The sequence below is a fragment of the Pungitius pungitius genome, chromosome 14 (genome assembly GCF_949316345.1).
Source record: "Pungitius pungitius chromosome 14, fPunPun2.1, whole genome shotgun sequence".
NCBI lineage: Eukaryota > Metazoa > Chordata > Actinopteri > Perciformes > Gasterosteidae > Pungitius > Pungitius pungitius.
Genome location: NC_084913.1, coordinates 2,342,579 through 2,361,237, shown reverse-complemented (window position 1 = coordinate 2,361,237; position 18,659 = coordinate 2,342,579). Strand labels below are relative to the sequence as shown.

At 48.7% G+C, this 18,659-nt stretch overlaps 2 protein-coding genes across 5 annotated transcripts in view; one reads left to right on the top strand and one right to left on the bottom strand.

The window, feature by feature from the left end:
• Positions 1–971: 971 nt before the first annotated feature.
• On the bottom strand, positions 972–7,573 carry si:dkey-33c12.4 (uncharacterized protein LOC560112 homolog). 2 transcript variants are annotated; one of them, XM_037485900.2, is made up of 18 exons: positions 7,367–7,573; positions 7,035–7,087; positions 6,537–6,612; positions 6,192–6,352; positions 6,002–6,085; positions 5,863–5,919; positions 5,598–5,780; positions 5,052–5,279; positions 4,843–4,897; positions 4,667–4,757; positions 4,427–4,568; positions 4,250–4,354; positions 3,911–4,019; positions 3,624–3,828; positions 3,439–3,513; positions 3,184–3,286; positions 3,008–3,108; positions 972–2,920 (listed from the first exon to the last, which is right to left on the bottom strand). In XM_037485900.2, the coding sequence occupies exons 1-18, from the start codon at positions 7,392–7,394 to the stop codon at positions 2,791–2,793; spliced, it is 1,986 nt and encodes a 661-aa protein (XP_037341797.2). In that variant the 5' UTR covers positions 7,395–7,573; the 3' UTR covers positions 972–2,790. The 2 variants fall into 2 exon arrangements, with proteins under 2 accessions (XP_037341797.2, XP_037341798.2); XM_037485901.2 differs by having other exon boundaries at positions 5,052–5,276.
• A 923-nt stretch (positions 7,574–8,496) lies between these two features.
• alms1 (ALMS1 centrosome and basal body associated protein) overlaps positions 8,497–18,659 on the top strand; it is an 11,973-nt gene continuing 1,810 nt past the window's right edge. The window contains exons 1-13 of one of the 3 annotated variants that reach the window (XM_037485885.2): positions 8,497–8,614; positions 9,956–10,136; positions 10,334–10,454; positions 10,544–12,344; positions 12,524–12,668; positions 13,007–14,116; positions 14,191–14,306; positions 14,590–15,589; positions 15,712–15,834; positions 16,465–16,620; positions 16,911–17,722; positions 17,981–18,098; positions 18,474–18,611. In XM_037485885.2, the coding sequence (XP_037341782.2) occupies positions 10,390–10,454; positions 10,544–12,344; positions 12,524–12,668; positions 13,007–14,116; positions 14,191–14,306; positions 14,590–15,589; positions 15,712–15,834; positions 16,465–16,620; positions 16,911–17,722; positions 17,981–18,098; positions 18,474–18,611 (5,584 nt within the window). In that variant the 5' untranslated portion in view covers positions 8,497–8,614; positions 9,956–10,136; positions 10,334–10,389. Of the gene's footprint in view, positions 8,615–8,684; positions 9,078–9,955; positions 10,137–10,333; positions 10,455–10,543; positions 12,345–12,523; positions 12,669–13,006; positions 14,117–14,190; positions 14,307–14,589; positions 15,590–15,711; positions 15,835–16,464; positions 16,621–16,910; positions 17,723–17,980; positions 18,099–18,473; positions 18,612–18,659 lie in introns of those variants that run through there. The other 2 variants (XM_037485884.2, XM_037485883.2) reach the window with 2 other exon arrangements.

Sequence of the window (18,659 nt, the reverse complement as noted above, 5' to 3'; positions counted from 1 at the left end):
AAAGGCCGGCATGAGGTAACGACCCTCAGAATGCGCCCGTGCACGTCTGAAGGCCCAGATTCGACCTTTAAGCTTCCATTAATCAGGACGTTCAATGGCCTTATCCTGCAGTCTGTGTTTAAACACACAAACCTGCACACGGGAGAGTTATGCAGAGCGTAATTCAACACCAAAACAAGCTTTGTCACAACTAGTGTCGTGTTTTAACCACAAGCATCGTTGCTCAAATAGTTAAATGTTTAATCTGTTGAGATCTTTAATGTCAAGAAATATCATGAAAAAAAAAAAGACTAAAAATCAACAATGTTCTATAACCAAAGTTTTTTTGTTGTTGTTCTTTGTCAAAAACTGAAGCCTCCATTACCCACAATGCAACCTGCAGGTTCTGCAGCGCTCTGGTGACCTCATTCAACCACAGCACTGACTCTGTGACATCACTTGAGGTAAATGTCCCTCTTGAGCCACACAAGGTCTTTTTTTACATAGTATTACTCCTCCTCACGTTTGTGTATTAACAGCTGGAAATAGTCCCAACGTTTCACTTCTATATTTACAACACACAGGCGTCTGTATTCTGTAGGAACCAACAGGATTTGAAGAGACGGGTGAAGTACGTTGTTGCTCATGACCTTTACATGAAGGTGTTTGACTTTTACATTGAATGGAAGCCAGAATAACACAATAATCACATTTAAATCCTGGCAGTAAAATACAGCTGTGATGACCTTTGTGACCTTTGTGTTTGTAAAGTGGTAAACGTTAATCTGCTGAAGGCGTTAAACAGCAACGACGCCATCAGCCGGAGACAAAGGACCGTCGGTGCTCCCCCAGCGCGGACAAAACACTTCATTCATCCATTCATTCATTCATCCATCCATCTCCCCTATAGGGCCCCGATGCAAACCAGGGAAATGAAAGCAAGCAAATCAATTCCCTAATTGGGTTTGCGCTATTTTAACTTGTTATGGGGGGGGGGGGGGGGCAGCTGTCTAGATTAAAAAGGGAAGGTCAATCTCTCATTGTGACAATTACTGTATTCATTTCACAGAGAAACACAAGGAGGCGGAGCAGATGCCTCCCATTGTGTCCACCATCACAACACATTAACGTTTCACTGGGAAGGTTGGGATGAGAGACCAAAGCACTGGTCGTATTGGCATTTTACACCATAAAACAAAGTATATCTTAATACTTTATCATAACTTTGCTTTAGCTGAGACTCAAAATGATAAGTTCGGTGTTGACAAAGAACAGTTACAAGAGTAATATTCAAGATTTAAACACAAAACAAAGCTAATCTGTCATATTTGATCAATCACATTAAATAACAACCCTAGAAATGTAGGATTCAGAGACAAACTGCAGAAACACAACCGTCAGCAGCGCATTTGGTGAAAGTGTTTTTTTTTGTGTGACTTTAGCTGCGTAGCCACATGTCAAAGAGCAGAAGCAGTGGGAGAGCAACTCGTCTGTTGCCGTGTTTTCTCTTGTTGTCCCTTTGCTCCTGTTGAAGATAAATCTGCTGGAAGCTCTACAAACCCATGCAGCCTTTCAACAAGACGCGCGCTTAATCTCCCGCTGTTTGCTTTGGTGAAGCCAGGGATCGGCGCCGTCCTCTTATCGGGGGTCTTTATCTGCATTGGAAAAAGGCTCCAAGCGGGCCAATAAGATTAAATATAGACCCATTTTGCAGGTCGGTAATGTCCCGGTGCTTTCTCTGGGTTCAGGCAGAGTTCATGTTATTAGTATTTCAGGCCTTTCATGCTCTCACACGGCTCAGAGGGGCTTTGAGAGCTTCGCCACCGCCAGCCAATTAATGCCCACCAGTACAGCTGCTCTGCCGCTGAGGACTAAGCATTTTTCACAGATCAATGCCTCTTTTTCACTGCGTAGACCTTTCTTTTGGAGGGGGGGTGGGGGGCTCGTTATTCGGCTCTTTGTGAACATTTTGTAACTCACACCTGAAACTTTACATACCAGGGGTCACAAAGGCGACCTTGAACCGGCCGAGTGGAAGAACAACCCTGCTCTAAAGCTCTAAAGCTCCCCCACGTCCATCAGGAGAAGCTACTTTGCAGTCGTTTTAACTCCGGCTGACCTGAGACCAGAGGGAGCGCCGCTGCTTCCTCCGACCTCACGACCCAAATGACCCGCCGGAGCCTTCCATCCGGACGGATCGGACCAGCTGCACAAAGCTTTTGGTGCATCAACTTACGGCGAGGCATTAACACTCTTAAAGTTGAGGCTTTTATTTTCTCCGGGCCGAACTAAGCCACTAACTGCAGCCACAGTGCAACTAAAAAGGCACTTATTTATACAAGCTTATGTCTGAACAGCACTCCATTTCAAACACACATAGCGTTAACCAGGATTTACATAAATACTGAACTCCAACGACCCAAAATTAAATATAGCACAACTAAGTCAATCCCAACCTTTTAAATGAAAGAAAAATACATTTGTAGCCCCCCCAAGTTTAGGGGTAAGGGAATCGGCGCCATCTAGTGGCGACTCACGAAACAGAAACATCTGTTAATTTTTAAAAGAGGCAAAGCAAGTAAAATTCAAATCCTTCAGCTAAAGAATGCTCAGAGCACACAAATCATTCAAATACAGTAGAATGTAAATGTGGTTTGATGCGTTCTATAAATTAGTACAGCAGTGCGCTTTACAAAAGTGCAACAGAATTCAAAAACTAGTCGTCTTCTTCAGTCAAAACAGACTGAACCGAAACTCACAGTCCAACCGACCCCCCCCGCCCCCCTCCGCCTGCTTCTCATGTCCCTCGTCCTACATGTTGACACTTCTACCGGTGAACTTGTCCTGGTCAACGTGCTTGTGCTCCGGGACGTGTCGGAAGGTGCAGTCCAGCCTCGTGCAGCCCACGGTCCTCCAGAAGAAGCACTCCTTCTTGTACAGGCTACAAAAAAAAAAAAAACGACAACTAACAATCATATCACAAAATATGAACAGGTGTCGGCTGGAGAATAATAGTAACAATTCTTACTTGAGGCGCGGGAAGGGGTCAGAGGTCGCGGCGCTGGACATCCCCAACCTGAACTTATTGGGGTATCGCACCGAGAGCGGCGAGCCCTCGACCACCATCCCCTGGGGAGGAAACGGACACGTGACAACCAGCTACAAGCCCGAACATTTCACTCCCGACGAGTCGAGGCGCCTCACATTAAAACACTGGATGGCCCGGTCGCAGTCCTCCACGCTGGTGTAGTTCACAAAGACGCACTGCTGCTCCAGCAGCATCTTGATGCTGTGCACCGTCCCGGCCCTGAAGGACAGAGAAGAGCCTCCGAGTGGTCAAACGGCAACGTCTCAATAATCCACCGTGGTGGAAATGCAAACCCGCCAGCGGGGAAACATCTGGAAACGTGGGTGTTATTTCTTGATAGCGATGGAGAGCTCATGAAGGAGCTCGTTTACCTGCTGAAGAGCTCGTGTAGCGTCGAGTAGGTGATGGCGGGACTCAAGGAGCCGACCCAAACGGAGAAGATCTCCCTTCACACACACAAAAGAAAGAAAACAAACTAAATGAATAACCTTTATAAACCTGCCTGACTTTGCCTCGTTAATAGCTTCATAAAAAGCAAGAGGATCGGACGTCTTACAGTTTCACAGGGTTCCCTGAACGCGGCGTCGGGGACCGCGAGTTCGATCTGCTTTGGGCGTCAGACACTTTGACCTGCTGCATTCTGGGACGACTTGTCCGTAGGTGAATCCACTCGCCCCTGTCGCTGTCGTCTTCCGCCGCCGCAGCCGCCGCCGCCGCCGCTGCTGCCGCTGCGTCCGCCTTCGCCCGACAGGCGCCGACCTCTGGAGGGAGAGAGGAAACAAAACGCTGTTCGAGCACCAGGGCGTCGCCGAAGGAAACGGGTCAGACGTTTTGGACGCTTACCTCCGCGACCCGGATTGCTTTCCTCCCCGAACAGAGCTTCCACCGCTTGCTCCAGCGTGGCGTGCCTTTTCAAGGCCTCCGAGCTCTGCGCCCAGCTGAATCCCATCTCCTGAAGAAAAGAAAAAAAAAGGAATCAGGATGGTTCATTTCCACCAAGATGACGACTACAGTGTTTCCTTGATATTCCACATCTGCCTTCTAAAAAAAAAAAAAAACAGTCGGACAAATTCCCTCCAATTCAAAAGTGCACGGCCCAATATTACGCGTCCGGTTACATCATCTAGCGTGCAATGCAGCTAAATGCGCTGAATGGCGGAGTGTCTTCGAGCCGTCTCCTACCATCAGGTGCAACGTCTGCGCTCGCTTCAGCTCCTGCGAGGCTTCGCCGCTGGAAGCCTCCAGCTTCAACACCTCCCTGTAGATCAGCGAGGCCTCGTAGTATCTCTGGGGAGGAAAAGATGATTCAGCATTTTGCTTTTTGCACCGGTTTCGTCCCAATATTTGTTGATAATTCACCTTGAGCCCACAGAGCGCTTTGCCTTTCCTGAATAGGCCTTTTATCCAGTTGGGCTCCATGGAGAGCGCCTGGTCCGCGTCCCTCAGCGCCTCGTCGTACCGCTGCAGTCTCTCGTAGCACAGCGAGCGATTTCCAAACAACCTGAAGCAGAGGAACACGGAAGGTCTCGGTTGAAACGCCGGGCGCCGCCCTCAACGCTGCGGTTTGAATCCGGGGGGGGGGGGGGGGGGGGCGCTCACTTGGATTCCTGCGGGTTGTATTTGATGGCGTCGGTGAAGCACTGCACGGCCGTCTCGTACTGTCCCAGCGAGGCCAAGCGGTTTCCGAAGGCTGGAGGGGGGGGACCACAGAAGGTTGTGCGTTTTTGGTTCTATTTTAAAAAGTCTGAGCGACGTCGGCGTGAAACACGACTCACCAGCGAGCTCCCGGCTCCTTTGGGCCGACTCCTCTGCGGCCGGGTCGATGGAGCTCTGTCAAAGATCACAGTGACAGTTTGTCAAGTAGGTGGCGCCGAATATCATCATCATCCTTATTGTCATCTTTGTCGATGTAAACTAGCGACCGTTTCACCACGCAAAATAAATAAAAAGGTTTTTTTAGTTTGAGAACGACGCGTGTTCTCACCTCTTCATTGGGGTCATGTTTCTCTTCCTCCTCCTCCTTCTTCATCTTCATAGTCTTCTTCTTCTCTTTAGGTTTCTTCACAACTTTTGGCTTTTCCTCCTCGGACGGCGACACGTCGAGTAATTTGGTTTTCTTCTTTTTCCTGTCGGCTGCAGGTCTCTCGCTGCGAGTCTCCTCGCCCGCGGATTTTGTTGTAGAGGCGCTTGAATTATTTAAATCAAAATTCTGCTGGAAGTAAGGCAACACAAAAAAGGTGGTGGTTTCACAACAATTATCCATGAACAAGGTTTCACAAAAATGAGTTTCAATCAACACTTAAAAACATTTTTAACCGGTCAAATTCACAACATCCTCTCAGTGCTGAAACCTGCTGCGGCTTCTTAGTGCGTTTAAAGTAACAGTTTTATTGTATTTATGGGAAATAGGTGGCATCGGGTTCATCAGAGTTCACAAAAACTTCTTATACTCAAAGACAAAACTCTTATCATCGCTGCTTTCTGCACTATTTTAAGAATAAAAAATGTATATAAAGTAAAAACGTCAAACCTTTTGCTGTTGATCTTCCGTTTTATTAATCTCCTTAAGATTTTCTTCTTTATTATTCGAACTTTTCTCATCACAACTAGCAGCCTGCGTCCCAGATTCAGGAGAATCTTTTGCTTCTGTTTTACTCTCAATAACAGGATTTTCCATTAGATTATCCGAGTGAGACTTCTCTTTTTCTTCCTCCTAAAATGACAAAAAAAGTAATCAGCACGGTTTTCTCAGACCGGATTTGTTGTAGACCACAGCAAAATCAGTAAACACCTACAGGTAAAACGTCTTTAACCGTATTCTCCTTTTCTAACCGCTTCTTTTCTTTTTTGCGCTGCAACAGAAAGACAAAAAGTGCCGTGAGAGGAAAGCAGCAACGACTCAAAGTGTCGATTCCCAATAGTCGTGCCTCTCACCAATTTCTTACGCTTGTTCTTCACAGTTTTGTCCTTTCGTCGTTCCTCTTCTTCCATCAGGTCCTTTGCATGTTTATCAGCCTCCTGAAACGAACGCAGGATGAAGAATACATCCAACGACGCTGAATCTTTTCACACAAACGTCAACCTCTCAGTTTCACCTTCAAAGAATGGTGTTTGAGTTCAATACCTCGTTGGTCAGTTGTTTTATTCGCGGATGTGGTTTTAAATTCTTGTAAGCAGCATCGTGTGCTTTGAAGTGATGATCATCATCATCGTCTCCATCATCGTCGTCAGAATACACAATGTCGTCCTCCAGCTCTCCTTCCAAAGTCCTTAAAAAATCTAAACCTGAGGGATAGGGCACCAATCATAAAAGGCCCTCATGTCTACCCACAATCCTTTGCAAAACAGCTCAAGAAATTGACAGCAGAGAGCAGTTAAATATTGAACAGTATGGAGCGGATCCCTCATCGATCATTCAAGAAACTCTTTTATGTTGCGTGGTTTGCAGGTTCAGAATAAATAAACCTACCTAATAATCCAGAGGTAAACAGGTCCAGGATGTTGCCTGTGGCTGGACGTCCATGTATGAAATCTACCATAGATTCCTAAGAACAGAACAACGATATTAAAATGCATCCATTAATGTGTCCACAGGAAAGAGTGTCTGCTGTGAACAGATATTAACTACACTTTGCTAATATAGAAGGCCAGAGTGTGTGATGATTCCACATGTAGAAGCAGAAAATGCTAGATTATCAGATTACAGCCCAAAAAAAGGTAATTGGAACATCTCAGAATTCGGAAATGTACTCATTTTATAGACTGAATTGTTTATCCAGTAACTCAGTTGTAGGCCTTTTGTACTGGTAGTGCAAAAGCCTTTTACTGCCATTCTAAACTGGGAGGTAATAATGTGACCCAGGTGACCCTCAGATTGTGGCTGACGTTACAGCATCACACTGATAACACGACTCTGACCTGCAACAACAACAACAACAACAGCCCCAGCTGCTCGACTCATACTCACGTGCGTGCGCATAAGCCTCGAGTCCTCTCGGATCCTCGCCATAGGAGCGCCACCTGGACGGGTGGAGGAGCAAGGGGGGGGGTGGAGGAGGAGGAGGAAGAGGAGCAAAGGGGGGGGGGGGGAGATAGAAGAGTCAAATACAAAGCGACACCACTGGTTTTAACAGAGACAAACAGACGTGTGTGTGTGTGTGTGTGTGTGTGTGTGTGTGTGTGTGTGTGTGTGAGGAGGATAACCGGCCCGCACGACGGAGGCGAGCCTTCGTTAGCCGCTAAATGGAAGTCAGAAGAACACCTGAAACACCGACGTGACGGTGGCTGATTTGATCTCACCTTTAACGGGGTCCCTCTTTTTGGGCATGGCGTTAGCTAGACGTCTTTGTGCCGGTCTAAAGGGCCTCTCGCGGGCGCTGTCGCGGTTATTTGTGTATTTCTCCTTGACGGTGTGTTTGTGTCTTTCTCCCGTGATAGTTCCGTGCTGCCTCTGTTTTCTTCTTCTTTCCGTGTTTTGCGTCAGTCACGTGTTCCCCTGACTTTAACCTGCCAGGCTGCTACCCTCTTCCAATCAGAGGCAGAGGGATTTGCCTTTGCTGTAGCTCGCGCCCACGATTGGGTGTCCGGCCTGTCAATCATTGCAAAGGAGGCGGAAGTAGACAGCAGAGCTGCGTGTGGACGTCACCCGCGGAGCGATCTGCGTTTGCGCTGTGATGATTGCCGTAGAGCAGTTGCGTTCAACTAATGTAAATAGTGTACACTATTAAATAGCATAAATAAAACGTAATCTACACATTTAAATAAAGTGCTGGAAAAATCTGTACAGTATAAATAAAATACATCTTTCTCCATCAAATATGCAATTTGAAACCTTGTCCCTCTGTGTGGGCCTCTAGAGCCACGTTTGTTAATCTCTGCAACACTATCCCTGGATTTACATGGTGCATATTCTTAGACAAATGTGTGTTACTGTAAACCTGTAAGTGTCATTAAAACAAAACCCCACCAGTGTATATTTTACCTGTATTTTTCAGCTGTTTTGTCATATTTGGTGCTTGATATATTAAATCTTCTTCTAATTCTGATTAAGATGAGATTGTACATAACAACAAGCTGGTGCACTTTATCTTTATTTTTATTCCTAATTTTATCTTATCTCCTCTAACTTACTAACCCATAGCTTTTAGCGTACTAACCCATAGCTTATATTTTATATTTTATTATACTTTTATTTTATTTTTATCTTATTTGCAATATGTCGTCTTTATTGTAGCCTACTGTCTTCTGTCATGCACCTTCCGCCAAGACAATTTCCATGTATGTACAACATATTATGGCAATAAACGTTTCCTGATTCCTGACCTCCTATTTTATATGCACTAATGTTACCAGCTGTGGTTATACGAGACCATTGAGGTGGGGGGGATTGTCTCGCGAGACAACCCGAGTTTTGGGGTCTGTGTGTGCGGAAGTGTTCGAACGGCGTGGTCACGGCCAACAGTGACCGAAGTTGAGCTGTATTCCATAAATAAATGCACCGGAGTTGCAAGCCAGCCATCGCCTCCTTATTTACGCTGCAGCACTGGGGTGAGCGTTACAATATGTTTTTAGTGCATTAACGTTACATATTCAAATTCAGGGATGTGTGAAAAATAATAAGACAGACATTTAAATTCTGAGAAGGACACGACGTGTCACTCGGTTTGATATCTGTGGTAAACATGAACTGAACAATCAAGAGAAAAATGAAACAAAACGGCATTTAATAATAACCGGTGACATGACACAGTGACTGTAGAAACTCGGCAGTGGCACCGTATGCTCACACTGGTTTCGAAAAGGAATCATGAAGTTTTCTTTTAAACGCAGCCGAGACGTTCCTCTGTTTTGAATAGACGATCTTTCGGGTTCCTCGATTCAAATGAGTCGCGTCCCTCCCGCGCTTGTTTCCGGGTTTTTCCTCCCCTTCGATTCCTAGCAACGCTTCTTGGATACGAGCGAAACGCGCTGCCGGAGGCGGACTGGCATCAGACACATGGAACCCCCAGCGGTAATTTATAAAGCTTTAACTGTATTCCGCCATTTCTTACATTGTGTTTTGTCCCCCCCCCCTCGATAACACTCAGAAATCTGGCTAACGTCTAACCGTCGCTGGCCGTTGTTGATAGCTAACGTCACCTAGCTAGTTAGCCTTTTAGCCATGTAACGTTAGTTAAGTTAGTCGTGTGGATAACATTTGACGCAACTTTCATTTTCATTCAACGCGTCCTTGTCAAACACAATTTGGTGTTGTTATTGTTAGTGGTCGATGTAAGCTGTTAGCGATTTGAATGGAGCTCACACTGAGGTGTCATGTCTCTCAACAAGCTAACGTTTACTAACCTGGTGCGCGTGGCTAACTTGTTGCTGTGCGTCGCAACTCTACGGTAGGATGAATTTAACGTTAGTTGAACTCCTCACTGTGAAGTTTCAAGACTTTTAGTGTCAGTTACTCATCTGATTAATAATGTGATCAGGTCAACTAATAATTGTAATGTGAACAACAGCAGGATGTTCACTAACTGCCCTGCAGGATCTGTCAAACACACATTCATCACATCTGCATAATCAACAATGCTCCATGTTTAGTTCTCTGTAATCATATCCAAGCAATTGAGATTAGTTCAGCTAATTCGTGTCTGGACGGTCATGTTCGCTTTATTTATACAGCAGAGTAAAACAACAGTGCTATAAAGGGCTTTACAATCTGTACGGCCTGAAGATGAGCATACATGCAATGTGTAATGAATAAGCCAACAGTGTAAAAGAATACAGTATCCAGATCGGTAGTGTTTTATGTAAATAATATGATAATCTGTTACTCCGCTGTGTTAATAGCAAGTGAGCCCAGTAATGGTGAGTCGCTGTGTTTGGTGATTTGCGTCCCAGGGGAGAGCTGCACCTCCCCAGTTGCCGGCAGATGAAAATGCGACTCATTCTGACGGACGTTCATCCTTGAATAAACCCGGAGCCCAAAGTCATGGACGTGCCTCTCGGAACCAGAGGCCGGCCAGGCTGGAAACGGACGGATGGGAGCGACAACAGCCGTGGAGGCGCTCTTCACGGCCAGGTGTGTGTATTCAATAAACACTATGGGTTTCAATGTAAATATCAACCCCGCTTGTCTTGTGATTTCATGCTATCTGTGTTGGTATGTGTAATTTATTACCATGATAGGGAAATAATAGTTAGTAGGATTTATATCATACTAGTAACTTCTAACTGTTTACAATGGCTGTTAATAATATTAAGGATTTTTGTTACCAGAATTTCAGGACAGTAACCTGTCCCCAGCTCTTTCACTGTTGCCTTCAAACTCTGATATGGAACCAAACTTCACTGAATATTCTTTATTCCAACAAAGTGACAATGAATTTGCCCCTTTAAGGTAAACAATGTTTTTTCTGTAAAAAATATTCCATAACAGGTTGTTGGATTGTTCGAATGTTTCTTAATGTATTTATTACTTTTTTAAAGGGCGCACCCTGACATTTCTGTGGCATCAGAGAGATTTCACATTGCGCCCCAGGATGGCACCACTCAGGCCTCTGAATGTGGGTCACTGTCCCAGCACCCTTTGGCCCAGGTGACCATCCTGTCTGAAGGAGTGAGCAGCTGCTGCTCTCTTTCCCAGCACAGTTTGTCACTAAACGATAGCAGGCGGGAGGAAACTGTTCACTCCCCATCCAGAGATGATGCCAGGAGCAGAGAAAAGGACATTGAGATGCTAACGGACCCTCCGGATAAGAAAGAAGATGAGACCCTCTTTCTGCGAAAGGATATTCTGGCCCAGCGTCTTCTGGAACTCCTTGAAAAAGATATTGGCATGCCAAGCAGCAGCAGCAGTGCCTTCAGCTCCACCTCACAGACCTCAGTGAAGGCCGCTTCGTCTGAAGAATCTCAAAGCCCTAGAGTTTGTAAAGCAGCAACTGACCAAAGCATGGTTAGAAGAGAAGGTCCTCCGGGTGAAGCATCTCTTCCCCAGCAGCAGACGCAACAACCCGACAAGGATTCACCGCCGCACACATCACAAACACTGTCGTCTGAGATCTCCAACATCACCATGGGGTCCCGTAGCACTTTACCCGATGAAAGTAGTGACCTGTTACACAGAGAGCTGCTGTCTGACGTCCAGAGGCGCAGCAGCCGGGACGCTGGATCTAAAAGTCCTACATCAGCCGGTCAGTCTCTCACACCATATCCCACAGGGAGGATTGAAGGCAAGCCCAGTGTGACCAGAACAAATGTGGGTGGCCTGCAATGGACAGGAGCGTTTTCAGCAGGAGTCGAAGAGGCTCCCAGAGAGCAAAACCTATGGTTCAAAGGGAACCAAACTGGGATCGATGGCTCCTATCTGGGTTACCTGCCACAGTCTCAGTCCACTCCGGGAGTTTTTAAAGCTCCCCCAAAATCTAGTGTCAAGGCTAAGTTAGTGCAACTCTCTGCCATAGAATCTGATAAAGACAACTCTTCTCAGTCAACTACAGGGATATCTCTACAGCCGGATGTTCCTGTGGCTGAAGTCCATCCTTCAGACAAAGCCAATCAGAGCCAAGAGGAGGCTACCTCGGCAGAAGTCCAGTCCCTCCCAAGTCTCAACTACATGCAGAAAGTAGACGCTTGGAGGGCAGATCACAGTTCGGGCAAGACGTCACTATTTCATAGCTCGCCACTTCAAGGGTTTTCCGGCATCTCCCCTAAAAAGACAGCTTACGACGTCGTATCGGACCCCCCAAATCCCATCCTGAGTCAGCAGGTGAGTTTAAAAAGTTCTGTCGATCCAAATGTCACACAGAACACGCCCACAGCTCCCTCTGGCTCTCCTAGAAGAGGGGAGGCGGTGGGCGGCGCTCCAAGTGACAAAGAAGACAGCGGGTCTACAAGGAGACCCTCTGCCTCAGCCTTTGACCGGTCACAGTGCCAATCCTCTGCCAACAACCCCGTCACGTCGGTCCAGAAGGAGCCGCAAAAAGAAAGCCCAGCAGAAGAAGAGAACCGTCCGATCCAGGATGACGCGCATCATCAGCAAAGCGCCACCGTTCAACCGTGGCCTCGTCTGAGCCTCGGTCACTTCAGTGACGTGTCGCTGGATCAACATTTTACGCTCTCAAGCTCCCAAGATAGTTACAACAGTGGAGTTAAGTTAGGCCCTTCGGTTGGGGCGTCTTCCGTCGTCAGCCTGGAGATCGACAACTACGCGCCCCACTGGACTTCAGTGCCTTCGACGCCGCCCCCTCCGCCCAGGCCGCAAGGGTTCAACATCGAAGAGCGAATTCCGGTAATAGAAAATGTGAAAATACTATATAAACAAGCATAGTATTTCATTCAAATATGTTTAAGACAGGAAGCTTACATTGTTGTTGATGTAGAAATTTCTAGTGGGGATTCTGGGTAAAAAATACCATAACTGTATATTTGTATAGCTGATTCTGAGGTGTGTATTTATTTTTCCTGCAGTTGTATCTGCGTAACCTGGGCATTGACCAGTCGCCCTCAACCATTTTAACGCCATTCACACGCAGAGGGCCAATCAGGGAGCCCGAATTCTCTCCCACTGATCTCTGTGCGGTCAAAGGATCCGTTGGCACGCAGACCTCTGAAGGTACTTTTACAACCAACGTTCAAATGAATAATATCACTTGTTATTGATTCAATTTCTGCCTGGCCAAATATGACCAGTCCAAACCAGCACAAGGAAATGTCCTTACATTTACTTTCATTTTACCAAAAGTTAATACGGCAAAACCTAAATGTATAAAGCGCATTGTGCTCCCGGTCTGGAGCCACGTTTTATCTTCTGTTCTTTGAAGAACAACACGGTACACTGCTACACATTTCATTACGATTTTTATATTTCCCACTTAAAAGTTAAATGGATCATTCTTGATGACTGCACTTTTGTATGAAGCAATATAGTTTAATGTGCTCTTGTATTTTCAGGTGGCAGTCCCAATAAAGGAGAGTTTTCAAGGTGCAGCATTCAGTCAGCGGACTCCAGTGCGTCCGTACCGTTGAGCCTGGAGATTCTTGGTCTCGGTGCATCTGTCCCTGACTGGACCAGGCGGGCTTCTCCTTCTTCAGACACAGAAGCTATTCAGGGTGAGCGCAGGGATGAAGACTCTTATCCTTCTACGCAGCTACGTCGCACGGACAGCAGCTTAACCAGCAGCCAGATGAGCGTCCAGCTACGAGCCCGGGTGGACTCTGACCCCTCGTTAGCTACAGAAGCAAGGAGCGGGGACCGAGACGCCGCGTCTCCCTTCCCAACGAGCCAGAGTTCTGAGCAAAGGCCAGAACCTTCCGCTGCCAACTGCACGGCTTTGCTGGAGCTCCGTAAACTGCTCTCTGAGTCGGACAGCGCGTTGTCTCCCGGGTCTTCTGTGGCTTCCTCCGCTGCAGCGCGCCATCTGCTCTCCGATGACAACATCTTCCTCTCACTGAGGAAGAGAACCAGCGGGCTCCGGGACTCCTCGGTCTCCTCCTCCTCTGCCGCTGAGGATCCCAGAACTCAACCCTCCCTCCCGTGGGCCAGGTCCTCGTCCGAGTCCATGCTGAGCTCCGAGAAGCTGAGAGAAGGCTCAATGGGTCACGAGAGTTTGTCGTCATTGGGGCAACCTCGGAACTCGTCCACTCAAGCGCTTGTGACTGCTCCTCCGGTAGATACACACAGAAGACCACAAGATGGCGCCGTTGGTAGAGGGTCAGAGCCATCCATTGCCGTCTCCCAATCAGCCCGGCGGGCCGAACCTGAGGGCTGCAGCGCGGCGCCTCCTGACACCGTCCCACCAGTCCTCGCCCCTCCAGCAGATTTGGGCACACAGCAGCTCACGTCTACCCCTGCAGACGCAGAGGAGGAGCAACAACAGACGAGCCCGCAAGGTCCTGGACGGAGCGGCACCTCGGAGGACACGGATCAGGACGTGATGAGTGATGGGAGCAGTCAGAGCTCACTGGCAATGCGGGTGGCCCAGTTGCTGCAGAGTGAATCTCCAGCCACGATGGTGTCCAGCACACCGAGCATCAATGACCACGAGGAGAGCAGAGCCAGAGGTAAGAGGGTCACACACTGCTAACGCAAGCCATCACGGGTAAAGAAACAACGCATAACCGTTTGGGTGTTGCAGAGTGGATTAAGCTGAAGATATCAGGACAGCAGTGTGAGACTCTGGAGTTGGACAAAGAAGACCGAATGAGGATTGAAGAGATCAAGAGGGAGCTGCTTTTAAAGAACCCAATAAAGGTAAAGAGTCATCAGTTTAACAATTAAACAACTGCATCGCACCCTTTGAATATCTGCTAAATAAAATGTGTCATTTTGTTGTCTGCCTCCATTCTCTGGACAGTACACGTCTCATGCTAAAGGTAACGTGTGTTTCAACAAAGGCCCGATTTGGAAACATTCATTAAAAATGTTTCCACAGCAAATTCTGCGATGCAGAACTTTTTCCTTTTTGAGGTTTGCAGCCCACGAATGATTTCACAGCAAAACATGAAACGCTTCTTGTCGTTGCCCCTCCTTTCAGAGTCAGGGGAGCACAGATACAGACAGCAGTGCAGCGTCCAGCGTTGGAGTCCTGAAGGGGGAGGGCCCCACTCAGCGGGCGGAGGCGCTCCCTCCGCCAGGTGGCGCTCACGCGCCGCGGGGCCCCCGCGTGGAGCCCCAGCGACCCCTCCGCCCGGACCTGGAGGCTCACATACGTGAGATCGCAGCCAGAGAGGGGGTGACCCTCGCCCGGACCGACCCTCAGCCGCTCGCGTCCGTCTCCGTCGCCACGCGCCGGCGCTCAAGCTCCCCCTCACCCTCCACGTCGCCTGCGCCTCCCCCCAGTCCGGCGCCGGGGCTGCTCCACCTGGCCGAGCTCTCCACTGCTGCCGCCGGGCTCGCCACAGTCAACGCGGCGCGTCTCCCTTCCAGGGACGAAGAGGCATCGGCCCGCGGCCCGAGCCGCCCCCCGACTCCTCTCCCGTCACCGGCGAATCAGAAGAGACGAGACACTGTAGGAGGCCAGTTTGAAGCCCCTCCCCCTTCCTCGCTGGGTTTAGGCAGAGAGGACGTGGACCCCGAAGACGTCAACACGCCGTCTATCGGGCGGGAGGACGAGTTGTCCGTAAAGGGACGCTCTGTTTCTGGAGTTGGTCGTGAAGTCACGGGTCCGTTCGCATCTGAACCCGGGACCAGGACGGGTCCCGTGTCCCGTGTCCATCTCACTCTGTCCCCCAAAGCCACCGATCACAGCTCGGCCCCCGCTGTCCACTCGGATCTCGTCGGTGACGCCGCAGATCCGCCGCGTAGAGAGTTCGTCCCCCTCAGGCGCCGCTCAGCAGCCAGCAGTCCGGACGAAGGCGTCGGTTTGTCCAGCCCGCCGGAGTGGAGCGACGGCAGAGAGCCACTGAGACAGCGGGGGCCTCAAAGAACCGAGACGTCCACCCAGTTCAAAGGCGCCGCGCCTCAGGGACGGACGACCTCCACCTCTACACAGTCCTTCAGACCGCCTCACAGAGCGCTCACCACCGACGCACCAGGTGGGCTTCTGATGAAATGTACAGCTCAGTTCCCAGCTCTTCACTAAGAGACTGTTCTAAACTACAGCATAGATTTTAGTCTTTGTGTGGTTGTACGTTATTTCTCACCTTTCCTCTTCCAGCGGTGCCTGTTCTGTTACCTTATAAACCCCGAGGAAGTGAGGAGCTTTTCTACATCCCTCAAACAGAAGCTGACGTCTCCTCCACCGACCCCTCGGACACCAGCATGGAGAGCTCTCACACTGGTACCATCGTCTCCCATTTAGACATCGCATTGATCATTTCATTTCCACTCCATTACTCGAAAGTCAGCCTGACAGTGTTGAAATCTGAATTTTCTTTTCAAAAGGGCATTAAAATGTAGGTCTTACAGGCAAAATATGACGCTATTAAGTTGAGTGAGGCGCCCATCTCATTACCCTTTTCAGGTATTTGAGTTATAGATACATACATGAACATTCTTCAATATATATATATATATATATTGAAGAATATATATATATATATATATTGAAGAATGTTCATGTATGTATATGTGTGTATCTATAACTCAAATACCTGAAAAAGGTGATGACATTAATTTATTAAATCCAAAGACTTAAATTGTCAGTTGATCGAGGAGGCTCTGCGGTTTTAGGAGCAGCTGGTCTATTGTAACGTGCACCAGGGAGCGCCTCCATTATTCATGTTCAGGGGCTGAGTGAGACAAAGGGCCCCAGCAGAGAGACGGCAGACCTCTTACAAACATCTTCTGTTCACTGCTACCTGGGAAAATGGAAGAGTTGTGGTCACTTTTCCTCTCGTCTCAGAATGACGACACTTTGAGCATCACTTCCATGTAAAGAGGCTTTTTAAAATTTTTTATTCCCACCCAGGCTCCGACGACGCTGTGCCCCCGCGCTTCAGCAGCGAGGTCCTCGGTCACAAAGACGCCGGGTTGGACCGGGGCATCGCCATCAGACACTCGGAGGGCATCTACAGCAAGAGGCGCAATACGGCCGCCTTCAAAATGCCCGAGGCGCCCCCCCGAGGTGAGCGCCTTAAAGTGTGTGCGTCCAGCCAGCAAAATGTTAACTTTACATTTAAATAGTAGAAACATTCCAAATGTGAATGTCTTTGACTTTATATTTCATTGTACTGAATATATTCCATGTATTTTAAGGCACACTAGAATTATTAGTTTCATTTAGAGTTGAATTACATTATATGCACGTATTCTCTTAACTGTACTACTTTCATAGTAATTTAATAATGTTTTGTCGCTGTTCTTGTTGGTTCAAAACACAATGAGTGTCGTTTAGTGAATGTCATTCTAATTCAGCAGGAAGACCTGATGTCCATCTCTCCTCCTCTGCATGGACGGGTGGAACCTCGCCAACCGGGCCGCAGTCGCCTGAACCGTCTCCTCGGGTTTCCGTAGCCTTCAGCGGCGGTTCTCCATCCATCAAACCGGAGGCCTCAAAGAGGGACCAGGGCACCGGCCCGGTGCGGCTCCCGAGTGCTGAGCAACCAGAGCGGAGCCGCGTGAGGTTCCAACCGGTCCGCGCGGACCAGGACCAGGAGAGGAGGGGCCGTCCCGTCCCTCTCACGGGGGCCCAGAGGAGCAGCGCTCTGGACCGGCTGTGGGAGCGGTTCTGTGACCAGTGGAGCCCGGAGGCGTCCCGCCCGACCCGCGACACAGACGCCTCGCTGCTGGAGCGGCTGGAGCGCCTCTCCCGTCTCATTCACGGCCGCAGGGACATGTCAGAAGGACAAGAGGACAAGCCAGGGAGGGAGGGGGAGGTGAGGAGGGGCTGTGAGGTCACGGGGGGGAGGGAGGCCGGGGGGGAACCGCCCCTCCCCCCCCAGGCCCGCCGGGGGAGGCTTCAGGTGGAGGAAACGTCTCGGCCCGCGGACGAGGACAGCTTGTCCTCCCAGAGTCAGCACCTCTGTCCAGCAGACAGAGACGGGTCGGAGACCTTGTCCAGCGCCTCCATGTCCACGGTGGACACGGAGCGGCTGATCCGAGCGTTCGGCGCCCACAGGGTCCGGCGCCTGGAAGCGAGCGCCAGCCTCAGTAAGCTGTACGGCGCCATCGACAGGCAGAAAGAAGGGCGGCATGAGAGGAGAGGACGCGGGACGGAGGAATCCACAGTGAGTTAAAATGCTTTTAATCCTGGATGCAGAAGGATTTGAGCACTTTTTGAATACAAACTTAAAACTGAATTTAGCAGAATGTTTTTACCGATAAGATTAGTCGAAAAACTTTGTTCATCTGCAGGTTAAAGCTGCTAAACTTCACCAAAGCAACTTAAACCTTAAAATGTTTGCATTTGTTCCAGACAAATAGGATCGTGACTTATAATCCTCGGCTTAACGGCTCTTAATGTTTTTCATTTCCTCGGCCTTCAGGTTGCTGCAGATTCTACAACATCAACCAGCACCTCCAACCTGGCGTCGCCCGGCGGCCCCCCCCGGACCCACCGGGCCAAGAGGCCCGTCCAGCTGGTCAGCAGAGGCGTCCAGGCGGGTCAGTAGGACAAAGTCATTGTGTCCTTCTAATGATGTCCTCAGTCACCAAGAGAGAGAAGCAGAAGACGTTTCTGTGACTATTTACAGGATATTTTAAAGATACAAGACCCGTTTGTGGAAGTCTCACTAAGAAAACAGTCTCCTGTAAAAGTTTATTTCACAAAGCAAAATTAGTGTAACTGGTCCAGTTATGTAACAGATTCTTTATTCCTCATCACATTTCCACTCGTTAAGGTAATTACTCCTTTTTACAATGAGAGTCGAGTTTATTTACAAGAGGTTCCTTGGTTTTAAAGTCCATATGTTTAATGCTTGTAAAGTTGCAACAAAAGAAATGTTTAAGAGTCTTGTTTTCTTTTTCTTTTTTCCTCAGGTGACCTGGAGCTCGTCAGAAATGGGACTCGACGCCACACAAGAGATGTTGGAACCACGTTCCCTTCTCCTGGTGAGGCCAGGACATCAAGCATGGAGAGAGGAGGACGGAGCAGCTCACCAGAGACGATCCCTGACGGTACGTCACACATTTAGTGTCTGTGCTCGCAGTGCTTCTCTTATCTAT

Bases quoted from the DNA above. Each gene is read 5' to 3' on its own strand.
- si:dkey-33c12.4 (XM_037485900.2), bottom strand. From the start codon at position 7,394: ATGCCCAAAAAGAGGGACCCCGTTAAAG. The intron at 6,353-6,536 runs GTAGGTTTATTT...CCTATCCCTCAG, and splicing joins GTTTACCTCTGGATTATTAG to GTTTAGATTTTTTAAGGACT. The intron at 5,280-5,597 runs GTTTGACGTTTT...CCTTACTTCCAG, and splicing joins CGGAAGATCAACAGCAAAAG to CAGAATTTTGATTTAAATAA.